Source organism: Mycetomoellerius zeteki, unplaced genomic scaffold (genome assembly GCF_001594055.1).
Source record: "Mycetomoellerius zeteki isolate Tzet28-1 unplaced genomic scaffold, Tzet1.0 scaffold204, whole genome shotgun sequence".
Taxonomy (NCBI): domain Eukaryota; kingdom Metazoa; phylum Arthropoda; class Insecta; order Hymenoptera; family Formicidae; genus Mycetomoellerius; species Mycetomoellerius zeteki.
The window spans coordinates 761,625-781,220 of NW_017257000.1; the positions used below are offsets into that span (position 1 = coordinate 761,625).

Genomic DNA, 19,596 nt, shown 5'->3' on the forward strand with positions numbered 1-19,596 from the left:
GTGTGTGTAATAAATCTGTGAAATCCGATAAAAATGATCGAAAAAATCCGATTTTTCGAATAATTTGATTGGCTAATGTTATCCGATCAAACATATTTGATCGGACATAATGTGATCGGAAATAGTCCGTTCAAAAAATAACGAACGGATATTTCTCATCGGATATTCCGATGAATTTATTTCCGATTAAATATTTGATCGGATCTTTTGTCCGATCAAAATGATCGGAAATAACAGTTTGTTATTGTTTGAATGGACAATCCGATCATTAATGATCGGAAAAAGCCTGGATATTTTTCTCAGTGGCATCTTTGTTCGTTCAATATATAGATCAATGTCCAATGTCAGCATGAGAAGGAGAAGGGGAATCAGACAGCCACATTTCATGTCAAATGCGCGACGAGAATGCGAACATTCGCGACTGTAGAGCCACTTTGCCACCTCTTTCCCGAGGGACGCAATTCTCGCGTCGCGGCACGATCGATCAGAATTAAAATTCTCGTCGGGTCGTTTTTCTCCCACCGACTATAATCCTAATGCTACCCCGCCCTCCGAGTAATTGGCGTTCCCTAATGCCCTTTCGAGGTCACTTATGTAAGTAACGCACGACCCCATTTCTGTCGTTCCAGAGATGTAAGGAATGATCACGTGGATGATGGTCGGGCTGCTTCTGGCTGCGGAAACTTGCGGCAGAAACGTCCTCTCCGGAAACGGAAACGGAAACGGAAAGGAAGAGGAGACGAAGCGGCGGGAGGGCCTGAAGGGCGTCAGCGCGGACGAGGAAGACATCTATCGTGGGTATCGGTGCTGGACCGTCGAAAAATGAACGGAAACGTTCGGTAGAAAATAGATAGAGGGTCAATACGAAGAAGAGAAGTACGAGAGGGAGGGAGAGAAAGAGAGAGAGAGAGAGAGAGAGAGAGAGAGAGAGAGAGAGAGAGAGAAGAGTCGAACGAAAACCATGATTTACTTGGCTAACTCGAGTTTATCCCAGCTTGCCGATCCTGCAATCGAACGCCACTAATCTCCGAACTACCGCTTATCCTTTCAACCAACTTCGCACATGTACCGCAACCCTTCCTGTCAATGACACTCCCGCACTCGTCGTGTACAACGCGCGTTAACTCTTCCTCTATCGCTACGGTAAAATCATTGCCGTAACTTTGCATTAACGAATTTAGCTTCTGCCATAAGACGGCAATTGTGCCGGGACGCCATTCCGGGACATCGTTTCGGCAAAGTCATCGCAAAGTCCTTTTCTGGTAGAGTCGGCTTGTTTAAACTCAGTAGCTTGGCTTGTTGTTAACTTTTGGACGTCTAGACGGGTAAACTCGTTTAATCCCTGAATGTATACGTTCCCTGTAATTTTCTTTCTTCCCCAAATAGAATTTCCGTATCTCTACGGCACAACGCGACGGTGCAATTAAGAGTTAACGCCCGCGTCTTCACCCCGTCCCATCTCGATTGTCCCAGTGACGCAGTTACTCAGCTCGGTGCTCTTCCTGTGTTGCAGGTCTAACGTGCTACACTTGCGTCAACGTCAGCGATAACCAGGTATCGACGACTCCATTAAACGCTCCCTTAAGAGTCTCGTAATGACTCTATCGTGTCTGGTCCAATTTTGTAGAATTCTGTAGATCGTTCCGCCATCGATTTTGGTTTATTCTAAACTCTCCTTATTGCATTTCGCTTCATTCCTTTCGTAACGGTCTTATCTTCAATTCCTTTTCATTTTTAGTCTTTTTCTTTCCAGAAATGTAGCAGTTTATCGTATTATCCATTCAATCGCAAATATTTGCGGAATATTGACAGAATTTTAAAAGAATGGTATAATGTATACAGGATAGGGCAATAATTTTATTTATTTGGAGTATTTTCGTTATTATTAAAAATATAAAAATTTTATTTACAAAAGTTATAGTATCAAAAAAATTATGAAATACTGGTAATATTTTTTTGAAACATTTTGAGACTTCGGAGATTTTAAAGTTATCTCCATTTTTTAAATGGAATTACACGATTTTTACTTACATAATTCTAGTTATTCTACGTATTAAAGTATAAAAAGAATTATTAAAAAATAAATAGTTCACGATGTATTTTGTACTTTATTTTAGTATAGTTTTACATAAAATATAAAATATCTCGTAAACTATTTTTTTACACAATTATACCTTAATATTTTTATGTATCGAAGAACAAGATGTATAAATTGATGTAAAAGTGAGTGTTGTTCTTTAAAAAAGTAATTATTACAATTAAAAATGTAATTGCAAATTGCTTAATATTGCATATTTTTAAAAAGAAACTGTATTTTTTTAACACAAAGTGAATCATTTCATTATTTTGAATAAAAGCAATAAGTTATGAAAAAACGAATAATTTATGATGTATTTTTTATTTCGTATTAAAATATGCCAGTATAAAATAATTCGTAAATTATTGATTTTTTTGTAACTCTACTCTATAATACTTCATAAAATAATTAAAGAGAAATCATATTACATAAAATTAATCATGAGATTTTATTTAAAAAATGAAGATAATCTTGAAATCTCCGAAGTGCCTTTACCTACAGAAAAATTATTATTAGTATATTATGATGCTCTTATTATTGTACAATTTCCGTAATTAAAATATTTTCTTATGTCTAAAAATAGTGAAAATAGATACTCCAGGTGGACCAAGTTATTACCTTATCCTGTGTACAGTCCAAGGACTTATGAATACCGCCCTTAGAGTTATCGTTACGTCATAAAAAATTCGCAACATCATTATATGTTTTTAATTACATTATCTTTGTATCCATTTTTTATATTTATGTAATATCACAACAATAAAACTTACATATTTTTTGCTTTTTTTTCGTTTTTCTCATGTATTGAGCAATATGTGGTTGATATTGGCAATATAAGGACTTTCATTTTTATGTAGAGATCTCACATAGGGAATGCTGCTACTTCTATTCTTGCAGATGTGCAACGAATGGGCGATAGATACACCGTGTCCGGTGGGAGGCCGTGATTTTTGTCGATCGCTGCACATTCTGGATAGCCGGGGGAACAGTGTCTTGGTAAGCATACTTTTTGTCATTTGCTCCGCTTGCTTGTAAGGACCCGCTTGTATCTTTATCCCTCTTCGATATTCATAAATTTTGTATGTCATCGAGTTCACATATATATGTGTAAGTGCAAAAAATATCTATATATTTTTATATGTATGTGTATATTCTTTTTATCGTGAGCCAGGCGACGACAACCCTTCGTCCTTAACTTGACATATTTCACTTCAAAGCTGAATATCGCAGGGATATAAAATATAAAATACATGAAAAATATTTTAAACGAAATTGTGCAATGTAAAAAATTTCTTTTTTACGTATAGCTTTTTTTTAACTTAGAAATGCTTATAAATTTCAATGAGAGAGAAGTCATGCAAAAATATTTTTAATATATTTTCTTATTTATATATCTATAATCTTAGCGAATATCGAAGAGTATCAATTGTGAACGTTGTCGGAAGTAATCGCGTTATCGAAACGAAACGAGGCTACAACGAAAACATTGGGGAAAAAACACGAACCAACAATAACAAATCGACTTTCGATCGAAGTAAATTTCATTACTGCCCAACTGTAGTACACGTACGATCAAATAAAATCAATTAAAGGTTATCGTATGTGGCTAATTGACTTACATTAGGGGGATAATCGATTTTCGGGCTATTAATGAATGAAGTTACGAGAATGGATTCGAGCTTGGACGTCGAGATGGATCGCCCTCTTGAGCTTAAGCGCTCCTAGAGTCCAGTCGATGTACCAGCGGATGAACTTTGATGAAACTTTCCACGCTCCGACGCTTGACGACAATAATGCGCGATAATCTAATGTCGGGCATTACCGACGACAAAATTATAACTATCTAATTTAATAAATTATTTCCCAACTTTCCAATTAGAAATTAATACTATGAGAGAATATTAAGGATATGAATAAAAATTTTTGCTCTGAATCGTCTTTTCTATTTTATCAAATAACTGTTTTCAAAATAAGGCAAGTGTATTATTCCAAGCTATAATACATCATAGATCAGGCCTGTCCAATTTGAGCTCCGGAGCTCGAATCGGACAGGTCTGTCATAGATGCTTAATAATGTTTCAATGTGAATTTATATACATATCTAGTTCTGTACTCTTTATGATGTTACTTTAAGATACTTATTAGCATCAATATCATTGCATTGCTGTCAATTTAATTTGTGATATTACTATCTCAGTTTAGGATTGCGTTTCAAGACTGAAAATTAAATCTCAGCGTGCAGTCTATGGAGAACTGGATATATATATAAAGTCACACTGAAATGTTATTAAGCGCACTAAGATCTATCTCGGATAAGGCATTTTCCTTACGACGAAACGCAGGGAAATGTTCCTCTGTGATTTTTATGAACTTAAATATTGTTTTCTAGGCCAAAATAAGAGATACGTAACTTTGATCCATAAGCATTTTTAAGGGGTACCAATCGATTAGTTTCTTTCGAAACGAATATCATCGAAACTGTAAAATAAAAAAAAAATTTTTGATAAAAATTCAACAATTTCAATAGTATTTATATAACATTCAAGAGTTTATATAATAATCGTAAAACTATTCTTAATAAAAAAAATTTTTATTTGTAAAAATTCAAAAAATTTTATCATTATTATAAAATACTTTTAAAATCATTCAACTTTTATTACATAAAATTATTTTTCATAATTTTGACGATATTCATTTCAAAAGAAAACCGCGTTTTTTTCAAAAAGATATTTCACTCCTAAAAGTACGTATGGGCGCATAAAAAAAATGTTCTTTATTTCGGTCTAGACTACAACATACAATATCAAAAGTTCATCAAAATCGGAAGAAGCTTCTCAGTGTTTCCTTGTGTTATTTGCATATCAATCTAATATCACTCATTGTTCTTCTTTTTGGAAGTATTTATATATTATATTCATCGTGACGCAGATTGGATTAGTTATTGCTTCCAGTCGCTAGATCGGAAAAATTCCAACTGTAGAACCTTTATGATGGCGCTCATTCACACGTTATCTTCGCTTCCTTCCGTTTCAGGTAAGCAAGAGTTGCGCCAGCAGCGAGGAATGCGGGCCAGCATCGGTCGGTTGTATTCCCGTGGATACACAGCAGGTGCGAAATAGCGAATTTTGTCATGTACCCGGAGGGAGGTTTCTCAAACAATTCAAACGAGACCAAAGACAAAAGAAAACAGAGAAACGAAAACGCAAAAAAAAAAAACAATATAGAAACACAAAAGAGAAATACCGACGGAACCGGGTGAAATAAATTCGGTTATTTCGTTTCAGATTTGCATAAGTTGCTGCGACCTGAGCTACTGTAATATCGAGTCGCCCACCAACGCCACCAACGCGATCTATTCCCGTCAACGACGCGCCAAGTCGAAATCGAAGCGCAAACGACCCGGTAGAAACGGGGTCGATGCGGCGACGCGACTCTACGGATCCAGCTTGCTCTGGCTTCCCGCCTCGCTCTTCTATGCATATCATTGCTGAGGAAGTAGTAACACTACTAACCGCGCACGCGAAGCGGACAGCGCGGAAATCACGCGCGGATCGCACGCTGCAACGGTATCGTCGCGTTAAACGGCGTGACTCGCCGATCTCTCTCGATCGAACGTTCTTCCCTGTGATTTCTTCTGTAGTGACACGCTCGCCTAAATAACCGACGCCGCCGTCTAATTCCGACCAAACTTTCTGACAAACTTTCGCGGGATCGTAGGAAACCTATTCCATGTTCGATTTTCCACACTCGCCGAGATTGATCCCGGCGGCGATTAGCGTCCAATTATTTGGAAAGAAAACGGTGTCCCTCTATTTTTCATACTCTCGTTTGACATCTTCGTCGCTATTAACTTTAATAAAAATCACGAATTTTGGCATATGTTGTATACGTCGATTGAACGCTTGTGCTACGAGCACGCTAGAGAAACGAGATGTTCGAGAGTAAAGCGTCCATAAGGAATTGTTTGGGAGTAGTTCCAGAAGAGGTTCAGAGGAACGAGATCCGTAGAAAGAACGATCGAAAAACTTGGCGCCGTTCCGCGCTGTCCGAAACGTTATTAATCGGGGACTCTCCGAACTAATCGGGTCCCCCGTGATGGCAAAAGGAATTGTTTTCTTGTCGTAGTATCGGTAGTCGCTATGCCTCGAAGTAGAAGGAACTTAAGGCACAAAGAGTACGCGGTCGAAGGAGACTTGAAGAAAATCGATTAATCCGAATTCGTTTCCGGCGAGACGACAATCTAGACTATCTTACTACGCAATAGAGTCGATCACTAATCACACGAACATGTAGTTTATCACGATGACTTATATCCTAATTACTTGACTTGAATTATATTCACACATCTACAACTTTCGCAAAATCAAAAATTAAATAAAATGTGTGATTAAAAGTATTTAATTTAAAAAGTATGATAATAAAGAATACAACTAGACAGTATATGAACATATAAAAAACATTTAATATATTTAATTAAACTGATTTTTCTCTTGATCTGAAAATATTTCGCGTACGTACCTATGTTTCATTTAATCGCAATGGAAAATCGAACGAATAAAATCATTTTATATCACGTGTGACTGGTGGTTAATATGTTAAACGTGGAATATTTGTTGCAATTAAGAACACAATTGGTCAAAGTAATCATTAAAATTCGCTCCATCGAAACTTTCGGCATAAATTTACTAATACTACGGTAATCGTATAGCACCGCAGTTTGTAAGTGATGCACCAGAAGCGAATTCGAATTATCGAGCAAAAATTATATTCACACATCTACAAAACTCGCCTACTACAGACTCTTTAATGCTATTATAATTATTAACGATTACATAAATATTATATATTACGATATAGATACTATACATTGTTTCGGCATGTAAGAATACTGTTGGTAATGAAATAAAGAAAATTATACTTGTCACGTCCTTTCATTGCCTACATTAAAGACTAAATTACCCGCTCTTTTGCATCCGCACTTTATTTATTCATATAAATTTAAATACACGCGAGAGCTTTTATTTTATTCATTCCATTAATTTTGATTTACAGGCTTTGCGGCTTTGTAAAGCGGATTAAATTCTGGATTGTGAAATATCGCAATTTCGTCGAACAATACTGACTCCCCACAAATAATAGAATAAATTGAATAAATGTACTCACCGAAAACGTAGCGCCACCGCAACAACTCCTACCATCAGATGTTCCATCGGTGTTAATTTCTGCTTGAAACGCTTTAGCCTCAGGTCCATCAAGTCACGTAGATGCGAGTAGAAACCGCATTTAATTGCAATCGTGCACACTGATGAACCCTTTCGAACATAGCGTATCATCTTCGATGCGTTCGAGGTTGACGAACTAATGGTATCCTGCGCATTAATAATTATTAGAAGATTATATCATCTCTTTGATAATAAATAAAATTATTTTTATTCATTATTTTCCATAGACCATATATTATATAATAATATTTTAACATTTTAATATTGTTTTACTTGTGATAAATTATGCATAAACTATATTACATATAAATTATTATACATATATTATTGATAAAAAATAGGAGCCCGCGTGATCAATACGGCAAGCATTATGTAAACATTAGCCCCATTGACATCGCTGACTTCGACACGAACGGGAATTGAACTATACCATTACGTGGCCGAGAAAATGCGGTTAATTATGCGCGCGCCAATTAACACGCCATAATGATCGCCCTTTATCACACCATTGTTCATTTTTGATTAATAATGTAGAACAGTTTGATTTTGAATCGATTAAATTTCACAAATTCACTTGAATGTTACGCTAATTAGTGTTATACCTACTTTAATTGATTCACTATAACGGATCCAGCTGTTTATACGCTCACAGCTGTTTGACATGCCTCACAGGCGTAAATTGTGCGGGAATACAACAAATCGCAATTTTACGTGCTAATTAGTGCGTTACTTCCAAAATACTATTTGCAAAGTGTACTTTTGTACCACGTAGAAAACGCAAACGACGTGGAAAAATTTTGCTGCGACCGTTTTCCGACGGAAACTATACGAAATACAATATACATGTACGGATTACTTGTAGTTTATGGTATACTCAGAAGATCTTGAAACGACGAAAGTCATAAACGCGACAATTTGAATCTTATTTGAATATCATTTAGCTCGGTAGCGAATTTTTCTTTAGGCTCTATATAAAATATTATATATATGTGTGTGTGTTGATATTATACACAGAAAGAACGGTTTTGCTTGAAGTATCTAAAAATTTAGCTAGGTACAAACCTGAAAACAATTTTGTTAGACTATTAAAATTATTATAATATATAGGACATTCAAGCTGGTTGCTAGAATGTCAACTTTTTGCAACATTGCTCATCATACTTGAGTTTCCTACATAATTATTTTGATGATCCAACAAAATTATCTTCAGATTTTTGTCTTCAGCAAAATTGTTGTTTCCGTGTACGATTATACGTATTTTTATTCTAATTAATTTCAAGGCCGATTAAAATTCAATTATGATAAGTGATAATCGTTGCAACTATAATATTAACTACTACTGCTGATTATTATCAAATATCTCAATTAATTAATATTATTCTTATAAATATGACAACTTCACAATTACAATTTTTATTATAATTACTATTACAACTCTGTTTCGTACTTCTAATCTATAGAATAATTAAACAATGATCATAGCTATATACATACAGAATCATCATATCGGGATCACTGCCAATTATTGCATATTTCGATTAATTCGTGCGCATATAGGCTTAACCACAGCATAAGCTATTGACTGTACATGTAATATGTATACATTAAGGATACCAATTACCACTGTGTCTATCAATTAATTCATGCATGTAATATTAGGAAAATAACAACTGCAATATTAATTACATGAATGTGTACATAGCATGTGTATTAGCACTACACAATACTAAAATTACTAATTAATATTACCTTATCAAGTAAGTCAGGCATGTAATATTATAGAAATAACAAACGCAATATTAACTATTTTACGATATAAATCTGCAAAAAATACATACATTTAAATCACAGCCAACACATAATATCGCAATTACTTTTAATTATTACTTACTATTATCTGCTTATTTTTATTTGATTCATGCACACATTATTCTTTAAACGTAACGACTAGCTACACTATTTTATAATTTTAATCTACAAAATAATATCAAACAGTAATCGCGGCCAATACAGAATATCGTGATTACAGTTAACTATTATATTACCATGTGCTTCTATTTAACTCATGCACATATAATTTTACAAACATAACTACCATAACATTAACTACAGCTATTTCATATTGTAATTTCCAAAATAGTAATCGTGGTCAACATAGAATATCACAATCACTGTTAATTACTATCTCGTACTTCTCTCTCTCTCTCTCTCTCTCTCTCTCTCTCTCTCTCTCCATTAATCCATGCATGTATAATTTTATGAATATAATAGTCACAGTACTAATAATAATAAGCTATTTCGTACTTTTAATCTACAGAACAACTGAACAGTCATCGCGGTTAAGATAGAATATCATAAAATCATTACCAATTATTAACACAAATCGATTAATATACGTATAATTTTTTAAACACAACTTTAATAATCGCAACATCAGTTATTTAATACTTTTAACTTATAGAATGACTGAACAATGATCACAGCTAACACAGAATATCGTAATCACTCATTCACCGCCAATTACTAACATGTGTCTCGATTAATTCATGCACACATAATTTTTTTAATGATTATAATGCTCGTATATTAATTACAGCCATTAACTACATACATTATGTATTAAATCTACATATTAACAAATTATTAGCCACCAATTACTTAATTACTAGCACATGTTTCAATAGACTGATGCATATAATATTATAAAAGTAATAACATTAATTATAGCTATTTCTCGTTTCTAATCAAAACAATTAAACAGCGATCGTGACAAACTAGAGTATCGCTGCAAATTAAGTTTACTTTCGATTAAGGAAGTTTTCTACTTTATCACATTGTTTTTAAAGAAGCTTTTTGGAATCTTTTTGGAAAAGCGTTTGGTAAATATTTTTTTTAATTGCCTTTTGTTCTTTATTTATTATTTTTTAAAGATAGAGATTTGCTATTTTTTCTATAAAATATATAAAAAATTGACAGATTTATTAGATTTTTGTATATGCGATGATGTGTACGGTTCATTCTGCAATCATGATTCCGGATTTCCAATGGATTTAAATTACAAAATAAGACATCATTTTAATCAAAACATTTAATGCTATCGTCGGAATTAGAATTACTTATTTCGCATAATAAATAAATAAATAAGTAGTCTTTGTTTATTTAAAAAGTTCGGTTTTCACTTTTTTATGTTTTATGGGAGCCCTGAAAAAATAGAAAAAATTAAATTATCAAGATAATTCTAGAATTTTCAACGATAACCGCAAGTGTTATAATTAAAATGGCGTCATTTTTTAATTTCAATCCACTGAGAGATTTAAAATCATGTACCATATACAAAATACAACGTGTAAATAAACCGTGTACAATATACAAAATACACGATGTACAGTACGATATACACGATATATACAGAAATCAAATGAATCTCTTAACTATTCAAATATTTTTCTTATAGAAAGGTTTTTATAAAAAATAGCAAACCTATCTTTAAATGATGATAAATAAAGAACAAAATAATTTTTGAAAAAGGTTTACTCACTTTTCTATAAAAAAAAAACCCATTTCTAAAAACCTTTTAAAAATAGCGCGATAAAGTATATAAAATCCTTTTAACTCATATATATAATCAACCTATGAAAATATTTGACGAATGATACTACGATTGCACGGAAATCATTTGACGGAACTGTCGCATTACCGACGCAATATACGAGTACTGTATTTATGCAAACAATTTTGTCTGATACTTAATGCTATTGCATGAAAATTACTTGAAAAAATTAATGCATTAAAATCGACATTACATTCATGCAATATTGAGGCCAATATTCAAATATTCATTCAACTCTTATATTTAAGACTGTCTTAAGTACAGTGTTAAAATGTCATGAACCAATCAGGAGCCGTATTAACATCTTAAGACATTTCTTAAAATAATCTTGAAGTAAGAACAAATTATGAATATCAGCCAGAGATTAAATTTAAATTTATAAAAAATTATGTCATAGATAGATTTAAAATATAAAAAGTAACTGTAAAATTCGTTACTGTTACCAAAAAAAGGTAACGGCGTTACCAATCCATTAAAAAAAAATAAGTAATTGTAAGTAACAGTAACTCTCTCTGAGATAGCATGGAGAATTCAAAAAGAATTCGATCATATGTCATCAATTCTGAGTTCATTTTCAAATGCAAAAAATATTCTCTGCAAAACTTAAAAAGAAAATTATTTTTGCATCTGAAACCTCTTCCCGGATCCTCAACAGACAAGCGCTTTGACACGGAGCGCTGATTGGTGAAAAGTCGATTGTAGGGGTAAAATTTATTTCCATCACCCGTTTTTCATCAATTAGCGTTCGGTGTTGCCCGTATGAGAATCCGGGCTAAGTTTACTGTGACGTGAATGTGACTTTTTGCTATGAGAGAATAAAAATACTCAGAAAAAAGTTTTGTTCTCAGGAACAAAACTTTTTTCTCAGTGTAAATATTGAGATTTCTGTCACTAATTGTAAGTTTTACCTTAATAAGTTCGCCGTAACAACCAATCGTGTTCTTTTGTTGTATTCGACTGCTTTGGATGGCTTTAGGCTGCTTTTATCCGAGCCATAAATCGCGCGATCGATCTCGGTTCGATTGCCACAATAGAAAAGGATCGCAATTTGGCGCGGCTGCCGAGAATCGTGAACGAGTGATGGATTTACGATCGGAAATACGGTTATCTCTCACCCGAACGCGTCACGACGACGTCCGGTGTCCTACGTGATAGTCTCGATGCCGACTTATACGCAAAACGTTTTCGCAGGGCAAAAATCGCGAATATTTAACGCGGAATGATTTCGCAACGGCCATTCCCGGCGCGAAGCCGCGTGAAGTATGATGCGCGTGTCTAGTCGCTCGCTACTCGTATTAGTTTCGCTCGGCGCGATATTTGAATGCACTGATATTTGAATACACTTGGAATTTAACTTTATATATGTATACAATATTATAATTAATAGCATATAATTAATGAATGCGCTCGCTAACATGTGTCACATACATGGCGAGAATGTTGGAATTACATCAAGATGAATTGTAATGTAAATTTTAATGAAACAGAAATTGCGGTAATTCATATACTATTCGTACTTGATAAACGGAGTATATTGTGACCATCGTAACCGACCTGTGATATGACGGACACTGCATTACCAACACAACTATCGCAAATGTAATGTACGACATATGAATGTATATACTTAACAATTTGAATATGATGTTTACTGAATTGTATGTGTTTTATGTTCAATTTTATCAATGTAGATTAACTTTAATTTTTGTTTAACTTACTTTTTATTCTTTTCTAGTTTTAAAAATTAGAGGTAAAGAGTAATTAAATAGAGATTAAAGTTATATTTTCTTGATAGAAATAGATAAAGATATTAATTAGAGTTAAATGCAGTCGAATATACGATATTGCCATTTATATTCCCAGATAGCACAAAAAGAACTCTGTAATCTATGTCATCAATTTCGAGTTTATTTTCAGATGCAAAAAGAATTGTTTTCAGAATTGTTCAGAAAAAGAATTCTTTTTGTGTCTGAAAATGAAATTCTAAATTGATGACACAACTGAATTCTTTTTGAATTCTTTTTGAACTCTCTGATGTGCTCTTTAATGGGTTATACGAAATATTATATAAACGCGAAATTTGCTCTGGTAAAAATTTTTCTCAAAATTTTTAGGAAATTGTAAAAAAATTTTAAATTTACATAAAAATTCTGAAAAATTATACAAAAAGTTCTAAAAAAAATTTTTACTTACAGGTGATATTCATAACTTGACCAATTTTTCTTGTAAGAAGAAGAATGAGACAGAGAGCGCGATAAATCCTTACGTGCTTCTTGAATGCAAAATATCTTAATTAAATAATTCTTTTTAAACTTTCTAAATTTCGAATATTATAAATAATAACTTCATATATACGAGGGAACAGATGACGTCTGAAATAAGAACGTACGCGTACGTCGTACGCGATTAGAGTTCCAAAGGTAGTGTATTACGTCAGGAAGGATGAGAAGATTTTGGTAAATTACCGGTATTTTTCTGAGCCATTATTTTTCCGAGATTTTATGAGAATTTATAATTTGTATAAAATAAAAATAATTTTACGTTTTCAAATTGTTTTAATGCACATATATTGAATGTTAGAATTAATAATCGTAAATTTGATAGTACTAGTACTCAATCTTGGTGAGATTCGGTGGGAATATTACTGCGCTAGGGTATCAACCATGAAACTTTTGTCCCTAGGATGAAAAATTTCTCCATTAACTTCAATGGTAAAAATTTTCACTTTTCACTTCCCATCCTAGGAATAAAGTTTTATGGTTGATATATCCAGGCTGCTTTCCTTTTAAGAGACACAGTTGACACAAGTCAACACAAGTCGACACAAGTATCGTTTTATCTTTGTCACTCTCTGAATGTCCAAGAAGGATAGAATGACGCTTGTGTCGATTTGTGTCATCAAATGAAAAGCAATGCCAATTCCCCTTTATAATAAATTCTGCAATATTACGCTATTAAAGTCCTTAATTCTGCATATTTTTCTTACGTTGGCAGCATTTCGATCTTAGAGGTAGAAAAGAGACAGAGAAAAAAGATTTTAGAAATAGCGAATTTGATTGGATGCACTCGATTGGACACGAACCACTCACAGCTCTTGTACAGAGGAAAGCCTCTAGGCATCGGCCGCGGTGAGTGGCTCGTGTCCAAATGATACATATCAAATTGCGCACCTCCTTTAAATTCTTTGAAAATAAATAAAATTACATAATTCTAATTTATAAGCCTACAATAGGTATTTTAAGCTATAAGAAATTGATCAATTACAGTCGAATGCGGAGAGAATAATCAACAATAATTCGTTTATTTCTTATGGCTTAAGGCTTAAAAACTTATTGTAGATCCGGGCTAACTTTCATGCTTTTTTAATCGCAGTACATTAAATTTACATGTTGTTTTAAGCAAATAAATAACAAATAAACGTTCATGCTGAATTTTCTCAAAAATTCTCGTACTATTGATATGATACGGTAATATTTTTCGTTACCTTCTCCGATTTTATTTTTACCGGGAATTTTTTAACTCTATGCGTGATGCGTCTGCTAATGCATGCGTCATCGCGCGTGCGCGGAATTGGTTCCTCCGTCGGCTCCATCTATACATTTTCCAGCAGCGTCACTGTACGCGCGACAAAAATCTATATTAAAATGGAGGAGAAGAGTCAGGCCGCGGAGCGAGAAATCAAGAAGGATGAAGCCCACGAGAAAGACGCGCGAAATAAGAGGTACGGCCGCGGACGAACGTCGTCATCCATCGAAGGATCGCGGATTTGTTTGCGGCACGATTACAACGAGGGTTGTTCCGCACTTCACCGCCCCGTCTTAACCTATATTCGTTTAACGAATACCCGGTGGACGGTTCGCGCCGCATAATTCTCTCCTCAGTTTTTTTTAACAGCAACTTTTCGATCGCGATTCGGCGTGGAACGTGAGCCTTCTCGAGTCGATTATGATTTGGATACTTTTCGGAGCGATTCCTTCGGTCTACGTCACTCTCTCCTGTCAGTGACTTGTAATCGTGTCATTGCGATGTAATTTGTTTCATCGACGATGCATATCTAATCGATACACCAAGGAGTTGCAGCTCTATGTTTTTTAATTATTACTTTTGTACACGTATGTACAAATAAACGAAACTGAAATTATAGTCGATATTTATATTTCATTTTTATCGATAGATATGCGCATTTAGCATATAGTTTGCGTTACATATACTATAGAATCTCCGAAATAAATGTGCGCATTTATTCATAAAAGTAAGATACGAGTACAGACTACAAAATTTAATTTCGTTTATTTATGTGTGTATTAAATATATATTTCCTATGTTTTTATGTATTTTTTGTTATTTATTATATATATATATATACATTTTTAAATTTCTGTTACATATCTCTCATAATTGAATATTATAAATATAATTGAATGTCGAAAGTTATTAAACATATCCTTTAGCTGTTTATCTCATTGTAAGTTACTTGCATTGCGTTAATAAACTTGTTACTTTACCATAGCTCCAAGAAGAGAGAAGCTCGGAAAAAAAAGAAAGAGGCGGCGCATGCAGCTAGTGAAAACCACAACAATAACAAGGAGGAAAAAGAAATGCCTAGCGCGTGCAATATCTCTATAAAAGATATTCAGATGGCAATGGAAGTATTCAATATACAACAAAAACCTGCCAAAACTCAGGAGGAAGCAATGCAAAAGTCTTATCAATTTTGGAGTACACAGCCTGTACCAAAAATGGGTGAGCTATTAAATTACATAAAGATTTATCTATTTTATATTATTTTTTCTAAATTTATGTTATTGGTTCCAGATGAAAAAATTGTACGCAATGAGCCAATTGAGCCCGATAAAACATCTGTTAGAGCAGAGCCATATTCGCTACCTGCTGATTTTCAGTGGGATACTTTGAACTTAGATGATCCTCTGGTCTTATCGGAACTGTATACGTTACTCTCAGAAAATTATGTCGAAGATGACGACGCTATGTTCAGATTTGATTATCCTCCCAACTTTTTGAAATGGGCGTTGCAGCCTCCTGGCTGGTGCAAAGAATGGCATTGCGGTGTGCGAGTGAGCAAGAGCGGACGTCTAGTCGGTTTTATTTCCGCTATTCCAGCCACTTTACGCGTCTATAATCAGTAGGTATTATACACTTGCATAATTGCCTACTTCGCAACATAATGCTTTAAAAATATTTCCAGTTCTCAGAAAATGGTGGAAATCAATTTTCTGTGTGTGCACAAAAAGTTAAGATCGAAGAGAGTAGCACCTGTGTTGATACGCGAAATTACGAGGAGAGTAAATCTGAAGGGCATCTTTCAGGCCGTGTACACTGCCGGAGTTGTTTTACCAAAACCTATCGCTACATGCAGGTTAGTATAGAGAAGTATACGAGAACTTTGCTTGACTAACTGTTAATTAATTGACATGTATGTATTTAGGTACTGGCATCGATCGTTAAATCCAAAGAAATTAATCGACATCAAGTTCTCTCATCTTACTCGCAACATGACAATGCAAAGGACTTTAAAGCTATATAAACTGCCAGAGAATACAAAAGTACCGGGTTTCAGAAAGTTGGTTTATACAGATATACCACAAGCGCATAAGATATTGACAGAAGTAAGTATAAAGCCTGAACTTTTCGGCATATTCGATCGTTATAATCTCCATTTTTAATATCAAAAAGAGAAAATTCTATTTTTGGAACTTATATGCAAATTTTTAAATATATTACTGCGCGCTGATTCGGTTAATTGGAACTTGAAACGTATTTGCATATTTGAGTACTATTAAACCAAGATTTGTTCTTGTCGGTTTAATTTCCATATATAATTCTTCATCTTTAATATTTATATTTGTATTACAGTATCTGGAAAAGTTCGATCTCGCTCCAGTATTCTCAGTCGAAGAGTTCGAACATTGGTTTCTGCCGCAAGCTGGCATTATTAACAGCTTCGTTGTGGAGAAGGAAGGGAAAATTACCGATATGGTGAGCTATTATACATTGCCGAGTTCCATTATGCATCATCAGACGCACAAAACCCTTAAGGCCGCATATAGTTTCTACAATGTGTCTACCATAACACCATGGCTTGAACTAATGATGGATGCCTTAATATCAGCGCGTGACGTAAGTTTATTTCCTACATCTACCGCACTTTTCAAATAAGAATCAAACGTAACACGAGTTCTTTGTTTGCAGTTGGGTTTTGATGTGTTTAATGCACTGGATCTCATGGACAACAAGGAGTTTTTAGAACCCCTCAAATTCGGGATTGGTGATGGCAATCTTCAATACTATCTATACAATTGGCGTTGCCCCAGCATGACACCTGGCAAGATCGGTCTTGTGCTCCAGTAGACTTTTAGTTAAAAAAAAAATCGCTGTTTAGAGAAAGAGAGAGGACATCTTTTGCATGTGTGATCTCGCACAAGAGATTAAAAAATAGCGATTAAGTATGAGCGAACAGGGGATATATAGCAATGCAATAAAGACAGCGTTGTTAAACAGGGATAAGAACAACCTTAATCTTTCTTACCAATAGGAGTATATAAACGTAATTGCGGCGGTCAAAGGGAATTTGAGGTTTCTTGTAGAATCGTCACTCGAATAAATAACTCAATTCCTCGAAAATCGCTCTTGGTTTCGTCATTGGCGCCTTTTGAAGACTCTAGATTGAATTATATACGATCGGGACTATAATGAAAATTGTGCATTGTACAGCGCACGTGTATATACGTATCTGCGTAACTCGAGCAAATGTAGATAAGCATTATGCAATTAATAGCAATTATGCGGGAAGCCATCCCGCATCATTCGAGAATTTTCGATTTTCAATCATGTAAGCCTTTAGACGCCAGATAACTCTTTATCCGTTTTTCCTTTACACCTCGGCTAATTAGACGTATGCCGAAGTATGAGTGACAGACAAGTTAAAAATAAAATGACATTTATTGAAAATAATTGATTTTTACTTTTTCTTGCTATTTTTAATTTGTATTTTGTCCTCATTAACTTCATACCCGTCCATATTCACATAAATAAATAAACTATTTGTATTCTGAATAGCGTTTCTTACATTATTAATTACTAATAACCTATACAACGGCTATAGAACTTACGATTATATAATCCAAGATTCGTTTCTAGCTTTGATTAGATATACGAAACACATGTAAAGAAATCAGTCTTGTGTAATATCAAAAAGAGAAACCTTTGATTGCAATGTCAAGTATATTCTTTTATTTTTTTTCTTTTAACTCCATTTTGAGAATTTAATAGCTCTGATAAAAAGGAAAATTTATATATCTACAATTCGTTTTCGACTGCAGTGAGTTTGAATCGATCCGAGGTTAATTAATGATGTCACATGCTCTACTTTAAGTTTCTGATTGGACAAATTTATAGTAGCACTTCTGGGTTAATCGATTTCCGATTGATTCAAATCTATAATGAAAAACGCTAGAGATAAAAAACAGGTTTTTTTTTTATTTCAGAGTAAAAAAAGTAAGTTAAAAAGCTTAATACATATTTTAATTTATGATTGTGTTTTAAGTTCGACAAGTCGAATTAACACAGTTTATAGAACAATAATTATATTTGTATATTTACATATTAATATTACTAAATACTAAAATCTTGCTTTGACTGAAAATGTTTCTTCATTCTTCCTTATTTATGTTCATATACACATGAATGCTTTTTTAGAAAATTGCACGATACAATTCCGAAAGCACCAAGTTTTATTTCGCAGTAAAGTTTACATGAATTCACGCGGAATAATTACGTTACATGAATGCCTATAAATTTTTTATTTTTATGGCAATAGAAAATACTTGATAAAAAATCGAATTCCTCCATATGTTATGCCCTCAAGGCACAAAGATCGCGCAATATATCTTTTTATCATTATCGTGAGTAAACCATCGCATTACAGCCTAGCGCATGGCCGACGAGCAAGGTCTTTTTGAAGATAACAGAGAAAACCTGATGATATGCCCGTAGCGATTAACCGGTTAAAATTTACATTTCGCTTTTAGATAGGGAGGCGACGTCCGAGTAACGACGGTCCTTCGATAAGTTTGCAGACCCGTCGTATGTACGAACGATCGATCAATGATGTTGAGCAGACAGGAGGACGCGGATGGCGTTCTACCTTGAACGAACATATTATACATACAAACAGTCGATCGGACGATATCGCTGACGATCGGTAGATATGGGCCGAGCATAACCACTACTTGCCGCTTTTTTTCTAGCAGCGCGAAATTTGCATCTAAACATATTCAAATTCTTAGTGAAACTAACTGATGTGAACGTACATCGGCCCTTAGTTAATGTAACGGGGCTAAACGACGGTCAGAAAAACTGAGTCAGGGATACAATAAATAGGGGCTTGCTGTAATACTTGCGAACGTGACGTGGTTTCCTTACAAGGAAGCCAATAATTATATATATATATATATATAGTCTAACAAAGTTATCATACCTTCATTGATTTTTCTTATTCTGAAAAAATAATATTTATACACTAAATAACACTATAACATTTGAATGTGGTGTAACATTTTTATATACAAATATTTATGAATTGAATAATTTATTAATCGAATCTTGCAATGTTTATGTGCATTATATTTTTATTTGTGGTTTTTTAATGCTGCAAATGTAAAAAAAGA

The 19,596-nt window shown here is 34.0% G+C and overlaps 2 protein-coding genes across 5 annotated transcripts in view; both read left to right on the forward strand.

The window, feature by feature from the left end:
• Positions 1 to 6,499, forward strand: part of LOC108722442 (uncharacterized) — a 26,815-nt gene extending 20,316 nt beyond the window's left edge. For all 4 annotated transcript variants that reach the window (XM_018447559.1, XM_018447561.1, XM_018447560.1 and 1 more), the window contains exons 2-6: positions 630 to 794; positions 1,514 to 1,554; positions 2,975 to 3,073; positions 5,111 to 5,185; positions 5,362 to 6,499. In XM_018447559.1, the coding sequence (XP_018303061.1) occupies positions 641 to 794; positions 1,514 to 1,554; positions 2,975 to 3,073; positions 5,111 to 5,185; positions 5,362 to 5,568 (576 nt within the window). In that variant the 5' untranslated portion in view covers positions 630 to 640 and the 3' untranslated portion in view covers positions 5,569 to 6,499. The remainder of the gene's footprint in view (positions 1 to 629; positions 795 to 1,513; positions 1,555 to 2,974; positions 3,074 to 5,110; positions 5,186 to 5,361) is intronic.
• An 8,054-nt stretch (positions 6,500 to 14,553) lies between these two features.
• Positions 14,554 to 17,937, forward strand: Nmt (N-myristoyl transferase). Its single transcript, XM_018447569.1, has 7 exons — positions 14,554 to 14,630; positions 15,420 to 15,652; positions 15,725 to 16,052; positions 16,116 to 16,286; positions 16,356 to 16,536; positions 16,784 to 17,047; positions 17,120 to 17,937. Exons 1-7 carry the CDS (start codon positions 14,554 to 14,556, stop codon positions 17,276 to 17,278), a joined length of 1,413 nt encoding a protein of 470 aa, XP_018303071.1. The 3' UTR covers positions 17,279 to 17,937.
• The last annotated feature ends 1,659 nt before the right edge of the window (positions 17,938 to 19,596 follow it).

Bases quoted from the DNA above. Each gene is read 5' to 3' on its own strand.
- Nmt (XM_018447569.1), top strand. From the start codon at position 14,554: ATGGAGGAGAAGAGTCAGGCCGCGGAGCGAGAAATCAAGAAGGATGAA. The intron at 14,631-15,419 runs GTACGGCCGCGG...ACTTTACCATAG, and splicing joins AAAGACGCGCGAAATAAGAG to CTCCAAGAAGAGAGAAGCTC. The intron at 16,053-16,115 runs GTAGGTATTATA...AAATATTTCCAG, and splicing joins ACTTTACGCGTCTATAATCA to TTCTCAGAAAATGGTGGAAA.